Genomic DNA, 12,401 nt, shown 5'->3' with positions numbered 1-12,401 from the left:
GACTGTTACCTCCAGGTCTCCCTTGGTGATGGACTCCTCCTCCACGCGGAACTGCAGATCCTCCACCTTCCTGCAGGGGAGGGAAAGAGGTAGCTGACCCGTCTTTGCCCAGAGCAACAGGATTCACCGAGTGAGCAACAGCAGAGAAGAGGCGAGGCCATCAGAATGGCCCAGAGTCCAGAGGCAAGCCCATCAAAATGGCCCACAGTCCTGGAAAGCTCTAGACCTCCCAACCTGCTGTCCTGCACTCTAGGAAGAACCACAAATAACTCCAGAATGGGAGTGTTTAAGGCAACACCCTTCCTCCTAAGGGTGGGGGGAAATAAAATAAAGGACAGGGTGGCCCGGGGATGTGAGTGACAAACACTGTTTTCTTTCCTTTCTTCCTTCCTCCCTCCCTGATTCCCCTTCCCCTCCCTCTCCCTCCTCCCTCCCTCCCTCCTCCTCCCTTCCTTCCTTCCTCCCCTCCCTCCTCCTCTCCCTTTCTCTCTCTCTCTCTGTCTTTCTTTTTGACAGAGTCTCCCTCTGTTGCCCAGGTTGGAGTGCAGTGGCATGATCTCAGCTCACTGAAGCCTTTGCCTCCCGGGTTCAAGCGATTCTCCTGCCTCAGCTTCCCAAGTAGCTGGGATTACAGGCATGCGCCACTGGGCATGCAACCTCAATACAAAATTTTTGTATTTTTAGTAGAGACGGGGTTTTGCCATGTTGGCCAGACTGGTCTCGAACTCCTGGCCTCAACTGATCCGCCCACTTCAGCCTCCCAAAGTGCTGGGATTACAGGCGTGAGCCTCCACGCCCAGCTGACAACACTGTTTTCATCACTGCGGGGAACAGACACCCACCACAAGGAACAACCTGTGGGGAGGAAGGAAAGGAGAGGGGGAAAGTGGGCTTCCTTTGCTGTTGACCCCGTTCCCATCACAGGCCTCAAAATTGGGGGCCAGAGGCCCAATCCCCACTCCCAGGACTGCCCCTGGATGTGGAATGTCCAGGCATTCAGGGCTGCCCTCAGGGAGACACACTCAGCCACACACCTGTCAAGACAGCACAGGGGAGAGACACAGGTCCACTCCACCTTACAGCCACACATAGGAGCTCAAAGCTGGGCCAGGCATGGTGACTCACACCCATAATCCCAGAACTTTGGGAGGCCGAGGCAGGCGGATCACCTGAGGTCGGGAGTTTGAGACCAGCCTGACCAACATGGAGAAACTCTGTCTCTACTAAACATACAAAATTAGCTGGGCATGGTGGCGCATGCCTGTAATCGCAGCTACTCAGGAGGTTGAGGCAGGAGAATCGCTTGAACCCAACAGACAGAGGTTGCGGTGAGCCAAGATTGCACCATTGCACTCCAGCCTGGGCAACAAGAGCGAAACTCTGTCTCAGGAAAAAAAAAAAAAAAAAAAAATTCAAAGCTGCTCTTCCTAGGGCTTCCTAACAGCTCTCAGCATAGCAATGAGGAATGAGGCCCAGAGAGGGCAAGCGACCTGCCCAAGGCCACACAGCAAGCGCAGGACAATACAGAGACTTCCACCCAGGCCCCTTCTGAACACAACTCCATGATGCCTTCAAGATCTGTGTTTGTGGCTGAGCACAGTGGCTCGTGCCTGTAATCCCAGCACTTTGGGAGGCCGAGGCAGGCGGATCACTTGAGTCCAGGAGTTCAAGACCAACCTGGGCAACATGGTGTAACCCCATCTTTACTAAAAATATACAAATTAGCCAGGCATGGTGGCGTGAGCCTGTAATCCCAGCTATTCAGGAGGCTGAGGCAGGAGGAGAATTGCTTGAACCTGGAAGTGGAGGTTGCAGTGAGCCAAGATCACACCACTGTACTCCAGCCTGGGTGACAGAGCAAGACTCCATCTTAAAAAAAAAAAAAGAAAAAAAAGATCAGTGTTTGTTTGTTGGCGTCAGGCACGTTGCCATGGGAACCAGATGTGTGGGCCCCTACGGCTGTCTCAGGCAGATATAAATACACCGTCATCTCCCTGAATCCGACAGTATCAACAGCTTATGGAGCACAGGTGCTAGCGGAAAGCTCACAGAACAGACCCAAGTAGGGGTGCTGGGGATGGGGCTGGCTGCTGCCTGGGGACAGGGGAGGGAGATGTAGGTATCTGGGCATCATCTAGGAGGTAAAGAGGATCCTGGGCCAAGGCAAACCTCTGTCCACTGTCAGCTTTGTGTCCTACGAGGAGGTGACCCAGGACCGAGTCGGCCAGAGCCCCTGCCGCCTGGTGTCTTTGGTTGGAGGGCTGCAAGGGAGATGGGTCCCGCTTGTGCCTTTTTTTTTTTTTTTTTTTGAGGCAGAGTCTCGCTCTGTCACCCAGCTGGACTGTAGTGGCGCTATCTCAGCTCACTGCAACCTCCACCTCCGGGGTTCAAGTGATTCTCCTGCCTCTGCCTCCCGAGTAGCTGGGATTACAGGCGCCCACCACCACGCCTGGCTAATTTTCGTGTTTTTAGTAGAGATGGGGTTTCACCATGTTGTTCAGGCCGGTCTCAAACTCCTGACCTCAGGTGATCCGCCTGCCTTGGCCTCCCAAAGTGCTGAGATTACAGGTGTGAGCCATTGCACCTGGCCAGTTGTGGCACTGAAAGCGATGACACCAGCGAAGCATGCAGCACAGGGCTGACACCTGGACACAGGGCGTTTCAGGAGTCCCTTGGCTGCTGTTTCTCTTAGCCTCAGCTTCCTGGTGTGTAAAATGGGAATGGATACAAAAAATTAGCTGTGCATGATGGCGTGTGCCTATAGTCCTAGCTACCTGGGAGGCTGAGGTAGGAGGATTGCATGAGTCCGGGAGATTGAGGCTGCATTGGGCCATGGCCAAGCTACTGCACTCCAGCCTGAGTGACAGAGCAAGACTGTGCTGTTTTCTCAAAAGAGAAAAATAAAGGAGGCCGGGCACGGTGGCTCACGGCTGTAATCCCAGCACTTTGGGAGGCTGAGGCGGGTGGATCACTCGAGGTCAGGAGTTCGAGACCAGCCTGGCCAATATGGTGAAACCCCGTCTCTACTAAAAATACAAAAATAAGCCGGCATGGTGGCACACGCCTGTAATCCCAGCTACTCAGGAGGCTGAGGCAGGAGAATCACTTGAACCTGGGAGGTGGAGATTGCAGTGAGCCGAGATCGCAGCACTGCACTCCAGCCTGGGCAACAAGAGCAAGACTCCATCTAAAAGAAAGAAGGGAGGGAAGGAAGAAAGGGAGGGAGGGAGGGAGGGAGGAAGGAAGGAAGGAAGGAAGAAAGAAAGAAAGAAAGGAAGGAAGGAAGGAAGGAAGGAAAGAAAGAAAGAAAGAAGGAAACAAAAAACAAAAAAACCCAAAAACAAAAACAGAAATGGAGTTCCGGGATAGGAGCTGTGAGTTCCACCCACGGTCTCAGCCCTGGGTTGGGGAGGGGCGCACTGTGTGAACAGTGGAGAGGTGGGACATTTAACCTTCTTCCCGGAGCATGGCTCCCCAGGGACACCTGGTGTGATAACCAACCTCCCTTCCACCGCTGCCAGCTATTATCTTCTCAATATTCTGCTGGAGAGTGCAGGAACAATGAACTCTATGCAATGAACAAATGTGGTGTTCCAAGGCCGGGCGCAACAGTTCATGCCTGCACTTTGGGAGGCCGAGAAGGGTGGAGAGCCTGAGGTCAGGAGTTCGAGACCAGCCTGGCCAACGTGCCCAAACCCCATCTCTACAACAAATATAAAAATTAACCAGGTGTGGTGGGGGACGCCTGTGGTCCCAGCTACCCAGGAAGCTGAGATGGGAGGATCGCTTGAACCCAGGAGGTCAAGGCTGCAGTGAGCTGTGATCGTGGCTCTATACTCCAGCCTGGTGAGACCGTTTCAAAAAAAGTTTAAATATGTGGTTTCCCTCTGTGCCTGGCACCGTGCTGGGTGCTTTACTCCAGTTATATGAAGAGTTCTTCCAACGGCCTGCAGAAGACAGGACCAGTACCTCACTTTACAGATGGGAAGACTGAGGCCCAAGAGCTCATGTCACCAGTCCAGGGTGATGCAGCCAGGCGGTGGCAGGGGCAGGACTGGAACCTGGGTCTGCAGTTCCCAAACCTGCCCTCTTCCTTGTCCTCCTTAAGGGGGATCAGGGAGAATGTCCTCCCAGGGTGAGGGTGGGCCAGCACGTACCTCCTCTCCTCCTCCAGCTGGTTGGACAGGTCCACCTTCTCTTTCCGCACGCTCTCCACCAGCAACCGGGCTCGCTGCAGCTTTTCCTCGGCTTCTGCAACATACTGAGCCCCCGAGGAAGGCCAAAACAGGGTCAGCATGCTCCGGGGTGTGGGGTCCACGTTGGGAGTGTAGTGGGAGAGAGGCAAGGAGCCGGGCGTGGAACCCCAGTCACCCCGACTTCCCTGCTGTCACCTGCCGGGCATGCACAGTGGGCCTAGGTGTGAAGGAAGGGACCCAGCAGGAAAAAGAGAGGCAGAGGCAAGACCCTCAGGCCCACCTGCCCTCTGTACCTGCAACCCCCCCACAACCCACAAGAGCCTAAGACCTGTTATCTTGCAAATCTGTTGTCTTGTCTGTGCCCCATCAAAGCACAGCCATGAACTTGGCCTTATTAATCCTGGCATCCAAGGAGGGGCAGGCCAGACCCCAGATGGGGACAGAGGCCCAGGAGGGAGCTCCCCTACGGGAGACAAAGATCAGAGAAAAAACCAGACACGAGCCAGCGGCAGCCCCAAGGCCTGGGGCAGAGTCACTTCCCTGAAACACAACCCTAGAATCTGCTCAAAAGAATAATCTGAAATATAGACAGTCATACATTAAAAAATATATTTACTGCAGTGGTATGTAGAAAGAGTGAAAAATTGGCTGAGTGCGGTGGCTCACGCCTGTAATCCTAGTATTTTGGGAGGCCGAGGCGGGCAGATCACTTGAGGCCAGGAGTTCGAGACCAGCCTGGCCAACATGGTGAAACCCCGTCTCTACTAAAAATGCAAAAATTAGATTAGCTGGGCCCGGTGGCACACACCTGTAGTCCCAGTTACTAAGGAGCTGAGGCAGGAGAATTGCTTGAATCCAGGAGGTGGAGGGTGCAGTGAGCCGAGATCGCGTTACTGCACTCCAGCCTGGGTGACAGAGTGAGACTCTGTCTCAAAAAAAGTGAAAAATTGGAAATAATCTAAACAGCAGGGGAGTAGTCACATCAGATGTCATTAAGGACAAAGCTTGTGATGGACGGCAATGCAGACATCAAGATGGGGAAGAGGTGGGACACGTGGCTCATGCCTGTAAAAACTGCATTGCTTTGCAAGACCAAGGTGGGAGAGTCACTTGAGGTCAGGAGTTTCAGACAAGACTGGGCAACATAGCAAGACCCCATCTCCACAAAAAAATACAAAACTTAGCTGGGCATGGTGGCACTTGCCTGTAATCCCAGCTACTCAAGAAGCTGAGGCAGGAGAATCGCTTGAACCGAGGAGGTGGGGGTTGCAGGGAGCTGAGACTGCACCACTACATACCAGCCTGGGCAACACAGCGAGACTCCGTCAAAAAAAGAAAACGAAAGAAAGAAAGAAAATAAATAATAAAAAAGCAGGATATACAAGCTTGTAGCCAGATTCTGAAAGTAGGTGTACGTATCCTTATACATAGGCAGAAAAGACTGGAAGGAAATTCACCAGGTCACTGAGGCTTCTGTGGAAAGCGGGGGATGGGTACTGCTTGTGTTATCTTCATATTTCTCTGCACCCACCCCATCCAAGGTCTCCGCTCTGAGTGGGTGAGACTCTATGAAACTGGCTGGAGAAGCTCCACCCCTAGCCCCACCTGCCACTCACCTGCTCATGCTGTGCCTTGAGCAGGGCGATCTCCTTCTCTACCTCGCAGATGTGGCTCGTGGCCTTGGCCACCTCGGCCCGTTCCAGGTCTCGTTCAGCCAGCAGCTGCTCAATGTGCTGCTGCTTCTCCTTCAGTGCCTCCTGCAAGGCTGTGGTGCCCGAGATCTTGCGGGCGTAGCGTGAAGAGGTCTCCGTGAGCTGCAGGAAGGTGTGCGTGCAGGCGTGTCTCAGGGATCTGAAGCACTGTGGGGCAGGCTCACTCTGTCCTAACCTACAGCAACGCAGCAGGTGGGGGGCCCAAGTGCCTTGACTCCCAGGGTCCTGCTCTTCCTCTGCCAGTACTCTGACATCCTGGCCCCTGCAGACTCACCCAGCGGGGAATCCTGATGTTTGAGATTCAGGAAATTCCCCATCTCAGGAGAGTCAGCTCCTGATAGCCAGAGCCTCTGACTTCCTCACTTTGGCCACCTCCAACCAAAGTGGAACAAGAGGACAAGAGGAACCTCCAACCCTAGACTGGGTTTGGACAGAATGCCCTCTGCCCATAGCCACCGAGCAGCCTCCTCTTTTCCCTTCATCCAGGGTTCGATGCCAACCTTTCTGAACCCCTTGCCCTGCATCTGTATAACCCTCCTTAACATCCAGAGAAAGGCTTAGGCTTCCAATAAATCAGTTATATAAAAATGACAATAAATATAAATGGCTCAATTTTCCCTATTGAAAGATATGCACTTTCTACTTTGTACAAAAATCCCAAACTGGAACTAGAGTAAGTCAGGAGCAGATCAGAACACCTGGATCTCTGTACATCCTCACCCCTCCCAAACACACACCAGAGAATCCCCTTCTGCAGCCCCACCCTCACCAGGCCACTGCGGCTGGGCCGACCCCCCACGGAGGAGGCCACAGAGCTGACAGAGCTGATGGAGGAACTGCTGGGACTGTGGGTCAGTGCTGACACACCCATGGCCATACGCTTGGTCTTCTTGGCTTTGGCTGGGCTGGTAGATGGGAAGCCGATACGGATCACCTTGTGGATGGGTGCGAAGAGACCAAACTTGGGTGGGCACTGGAAGTACCTGTGGAAGCAGGAGAGATCCATGCTGCTGTCACAGCCGCAAAGCCTGGAGCCTCCCCTGCCTCTTCTGCCTCTTCAGAGCCCGGCAGAAAAAGAGAAAGACACCTCCTTGGGGTCCATGTGGAAAGACACTCCAAGGTGGAAATCTTCCAGGTGGATAGATAGGACTCTCAGAAAAAGGATAGAGGTGAGTAGGGTCTGAGAGTCTCTGCAGCTGTGAACAGCCAACGAGGATACTCTTGGAAGTAGGAAATAATTACTGGGACCCACTTTGTGCCAGTCTTTTTAAATGAATGCTCATCTCCATCCTCCAAAGTTCTCTACATTCACAAATGAGAAAATTTAGGCTCAGAGAGGTTAAATAACTTGCCCACAGTCACACAGCTGGCTACATAGCAAAGCTGAGACTGGTCCTCCAGTCTGCTGGGCTCCAAAGCCCAGTAAGCTTGGCTCCCACGACTGTTCAGAGACCCCAGCCACAGCTGTAGCCCCACTCTCAGGCTACCCTCAGACCACTCCCAGAATGAAGGAATCCCATCAGTTCTCTGCCCACAAAGTCCTTGTATGGAGAAGCAAAAGCTTGAAAGAGAAACCTTGGGGTGGGGTGGGGTGGGGACTGCTGTCCAATCCACCCCTGAATTCTGAAAGCAAAAGTGAGTCAAGAGAAACATTCATCTTGCAAACAGGAAGGCAAAGCATTGTTATGGAAACCCCGGATTCCCATCTTCTCTCAAGACCTCTCTGGTCATGGATTCCACACTGGACCATGAGAATTGGGCCCAACCAGTTTTTTTCTTTCTTTCAAGACAGGGTCTGGCTCTGTCACCCAGGCTGGAGTGCAGTGGTGCGATCATAGCTCACTGCAGCCTCAGCCTCCTGGATTCATGCAATCCTCCCACCTCAGCCGCCCAGGTAGCTGAAACCACAGGCGTGTGCCACCATGCCCAGCTAATTTTTGTATCTTTTGTAGAGATGGGGTTTTGCTATGTTGTCCAGGCTAGTCTTTAACTGCTGGCTTCAAGTGATCCAGCCTCAGCCTCCCAAAGTGCTGGGATTACAGACGTGAGTCACCATGCCTGGCCCCCATTCAGCTTCTGATTCACCTGACAACTGCCACCTTATCCTGCCTTTTCCCACCTCTAGGTCTTTGTTCATACTGTGCTCTCAGCCCCTACCTAGCATAATCCCTCTCAAACCTCTTCCAAAAGGAAACACTACCTTCTTTCAAGGCCTGGCCTAAGCCTGGCTCTTCCCCTGTGCCATGGTGACCACTCCTGCTCAGAGCAGTCACAGCCTCATCTCAACCACAGAATCCAGTCCAGGGACTGCACAGGGACTCAGGTAGCCTCACCTTAGTCCACACCTGTGACAGACATGGTTCACTTACCACATCACTCCTCCACCCACCATGAGCCCAGACACAGCCTTAGATCTTCCTAACCCAGCAACGCCAGCAGTCAACTCATTTTCATCAGAGATGGTATGAGACCTGGAACCCATCTGTGAGGCCTGCCTTTGGCCATATAGCGTTGGGCACTGTTTGATTATTTCATGTGTCATTCAGGGGACCCCAATGCCAGATGGCAGGGACTGCTGCCTCGCCTTTTTTTTTTTTTTTTTGACAGTCTTGCTCTGTTGCCCAGGCTGGAATGCAATGGCATGATCTCAGCTCACTGCAAACTCTGCCTCCCGGGTTCCAACAATTCTCATGCCTCAGCCTCCCAAGTAGCTGGGACTACAGGTGCACGCCACCATGCCTGGCTAATTTTTTTGAGACAGAGTCTCGCTCTGTCACCCAGGCTGGAGTGCAGTGGTGTGATTGTGGCTTACTGCAACCTACTCCTCTCCCATTCAAGCGATTCTCATGCCTCAGCCACCCAAGTAGCTGGGATTACAGGCGTGTGCCACCACACCCAGCTAATTTTTTGTATTTTTAGTAGAGACAGGGTTTCGCCATGTTGGCCAGGCTGGTCTCGAACACCTGAGCTCAAGTGATCCACCTGCCTCGGCCTCCCAAAGGGCTAGGATTACAGGCATGACCCACCACGCCTGGCCTCCCTCTCCTTTTTGAGGGCTCCCACCCCACTTAGCCATGAGTGACACGAAGAAGAGAACACGGGGACAGATACTCTTGGCGCTTGCCTGTGACTGTGTGACCTTGAACAATGACCTCTCTGGCCTCCATACTCTCATCTGTAAAATGGGATGATAATCCCACTATCCAGCTTAGTGGGCTGTTGGGAAAGAGGGAAGGGGAAAGGACTTATATTATGGTGTCTGACACTACATGCTGGACACTAACTTCCTCCAATGTCCCATCTCCATCCCTTGCACCCACTCCGGGGAGAGGAACCCCCTCCCATACTCCCTAGAAGAAGCCCACCATACCTGGTGCCCGCCACCGCCCCATCATTCTTCCCAAGGGGCTCGTCCAGCTCCACGCCACACCACTCGCCCTTGGCAAAGTCTGTCTCCCCCACGTACCGCACCACGCCAGTCTTCGTCCCGCCGACCTGTCAGCACACAGGGAGACTCAGGTCTAGAGGATGCAGTGGCACAGGCAGAGACAGCAGGGGCAACCAGCCCAGGCTTATCCCATCCATCCCTCCCAGCATGCAGAGGACACGGGAGCCAGGAATGGGGAGGGAGAGACCCAAGGATGATTGAGAGGGAGACAGGTTAACCAGTGCCTCCCAGGGCTGACCCAGGCAAGAGCATAGGCTTTGCAGACAGACACACACACCTGCATTCAAACTCTATCACTTAGAAGCTGTGTGTGCCTAGGCAGGTTATCTAACCTCTCTGAGCCTCAGCATCTTCATCTGTAAAAGGGTTTTCGGGGCTGGCTGTGGTGGCTCACGCCTGTAATCCCAGCACTTTGGGAGGCCAAGGTGGGCAGATCACCTGAGGTCAGGAGTTCAAGACCAGCCTGGCCAACATGGTGAAACCCTGTCTCTACTAAAATACAAAATTAGCCAGGCCTGGTGGTGGGCACCTATAATCCCAGCTACTTGGGAGGCTGAGGCAGGAGAATCGCTTGAACCTGGGTGGCGGAGGTTGTGGTGAGCCAAGACTGCGCCAGTGCACTCCACCTGGGCAACAGAGCGAGACTCTGCCTCAAATAAAATAAAATAAAAAGGTTTTCATGAGAATTAAGCACTGTATATACAGTGTCTAGCATATACTAGAGTTTCAATAAATGGTAACCCTAAAAGCAGTTTCTCTTTTTCTTTCCTTCTTTTTTCTTTGAGATAGGATCTTGCTCTGTTGCCCAGGCCGGAGTGCGGTGGTACAATTATAGCTCACTGCAGCCTCAAACTTTTGGGCTTAAGCAATCCTCCCACCTCAGCCTCCTGAGTAGCTGAGGACTATAGGTGTGTGCCACCATACCCAGCTAAAATTTTAAAAAAATTTTTGTAGACACAGGATCTTCCTACGTTGCCCAGGCTGGTCTCAAATTCCTGGTCTCAAGCGATCCTCCTGCCACAGCCTCCAGAGTGGCTGGGACAATAGGTATGTGCCATTATACCCAACTAAGTTTTAAAAATTTTTTTGTAGACACAGGGTCTTGATATGTTGCCCGAACTGGTCTCAAACTTCAGGCTTCAAGCAATCCTCCTGCCTCAGCCTCCCAAATGGCTAAAAGGCTGGGATTTATAGGTGTGAATCACCACACCAGGTCCATATCTAAATTTTTTTTTTTTTTTTTGAGACAGTGTTGATTCTCCTGCCTCAGCCTCCTGAGTAGCTGGGACTACAGGTACATGCCACCATGCCCAGCTGATTTTTGTATTCCGTATCTAAATTTTGATCTGACTCCAGGTTTGCAGTACTATGACGAAGTAGATAGTACTCATAGATGAGGATGATGTATTGCAGTTACTTTTCCTTTCCAGAAAAAATTTTTTCCCTGTAAATAACTATCTTTGATGATTGTCTGCCTAGTGGTTTTTGTTTGTTTATTTTTTAAGATAGAGTCTCACTCTGTCACCCAGGCTGGAGTGCAGTGGCACGATCCCGGCTCATTGCAACCTCCGCCTGCCGGGTTCAAGTGATTCTCCTGCCTCAGCCTCCTGATTAGCTGAGACTACAGGCATGTGCCACCATGCCCAGCTAATTTTTTAGTATTTTAAGTAAAGATGGGGTTTCACCATGTTGGCCAGGCTGGTCTCAAACTCCTGACCTCAAGTGATTCACCTGCCTTGGCCTCCCAAAGTGCTGGGATTACAGGCGTGAGCCACCGCACCTGGCCTGTCTGCCTAGTTTTAATAGTCTCAACACTAATTCAACCCCAACTCTTTCAATAGTCTAAATCTGAAAAGATGCTCAGAGGCATTGGGAATTCTATCAAGTTCTTTCTGAAGATGTCTCTCCCGGAGCCATGGGACCCACTCCGGGTTGGGCTGGCTGCTGGCCTCTCTGGAGTGTGGCCACTGGCCTGGAGTCTCCTGTCACTGTGACCTTCACAACCACTTCACCTCTGTCCTGGGCTTGATCCTGTTTTCTGGATTCCCTGCCTCTTCTTTCTTGGTTTACTACTTATTTTATTTTGTTTTGTTTATTTATTTTGAGACGGAGTCTCGCTCTGTTGCCCAGGCTGGAGTGCAGTGGCACGACCTCGGCTCACTGAAACCTCTGCCTCCCGGGTTCAAGCAATTCTCTAGCCTTAGCCTCCAGAATAGCTGGGATTATAGGCATTTGTCACCATGTCCAGCTAATTTTTGTATTTTTAGTAGAGACGGGGTTTCGCCATGTTGGCCAGGCTGGTCTTGCACTTCTGACCTCAGGTGATCTGCCCACCTTGGCCTCCCAAAGTGCTGGGATTAAGGTGTGAGCCACCACGTCCGGCCAGTTTGCTACTTATTTTAGTAGAGAACATCTTCCCACAGCTTTCTAAGAAAAGGTGCATGAGGAGGTACATTTTTGAGCCTTCTATATCTGAAAATGTTTTATTCCTTATTCTTTTTTGTTTTTTTGAGACTGGAATGCAGTGGCATGATCTCAGCTCACCACAACCTTGGCCTCCTGGGCACGTGATTCTCCCACTTCAGCCTCCCATGTAGCTGGGACTACAGGCACAGGCCACCATGCCTGGCTTTTTTTTTTTTTTTTTTTTTGTAGAGATGGAGTTTCTTCACGTTGCCCAGGCTGGTCTCAAACTCCTGGGCTCAAGCAATCCAGTTGCCTCAGCCTCCCAAAGTGCTTGTCTCAGATTACAGGCGTGAGCCACCGTGCCTGGCCAAAATATTTTATTCTACCTCATTCTTTTCTTTTCTCCTCCCTCCTTCCCTCCTTTCTGTCTTTTCTTTCTTTCTTTCTGTCTTTTCTTTCTTTCCTTCTTTCTTTCTTTTCTTTTCTTTTCCTTCCTTCCTTCCTTCCTTCCTTCCTTCCTTCCTTCCTTCCTTCCTTCTTTCTTTCTTTTCTTTCTTTTTCTTTCTCTCTCTCTCTCTCTTTCTTTCTTTCTTTGACAGGCTCTCGCTTTGTCACCCATGCTGGAGTGCAGTGGTGCAA

The 12,401-nt window shown here is 51.9% G+C and overlaps 1 protein-coding gene across 1 annotated transcript in view; it reads right to left on the bottom strand.

The window, feature by feature from the left end:
• Positions 1-12,401, bottom strand: part of CLIP2 (CAP-Gly domain containing linker protein 2) — a 103,453-nt gene that overhangs the window by 33,254 nt on the left and 57,798 nt on the right. The window contains exons 4-8 of the mRNA XM_017867328.1: positions 9,279-9,403; positions 6,678-6,891; positions 5,813-6,010; positions 4,158-4,261; positions 10-70 (exon numbers count right to left, since the gene is read on the bottom strand). Of these exons, the coding sequence (XP_017722817.1) occupies positions 10-70; positions 4,158-4,261; positions 5,813-6,010; positions 6,678-6,891; positions 9,279-9,403 (702 nt within the window). The remainder of the gene's footprint in view (positions 1-9; positions 71-4,157; positions 4,262-5,812; positions 6,011-6,677; positions 6,892-9,278; positions 9,404-12,401) is intronic.

This window comes from Rhinopithecus bieti, unplaced genomic scaffold, assembly GCF_001698545.2.
Source record: "Rhinopithecus bieti isolate Rb0 unplaced genomic scaffold, ASM169854v2 scaffold_3858, whole genome shotgun sequence".
NCBI classification, from domain to species: Eukaryota; Metazoa; Chordata; class Mammalia; order Primates; family Cercopithecidae; genus Rhinopithecus; species Rhinopithecus bieti.
Note: the sequence above shows the minus strand (reverse complement) of the source record. Positions and strands in the feature narration are given on the sequence as shown.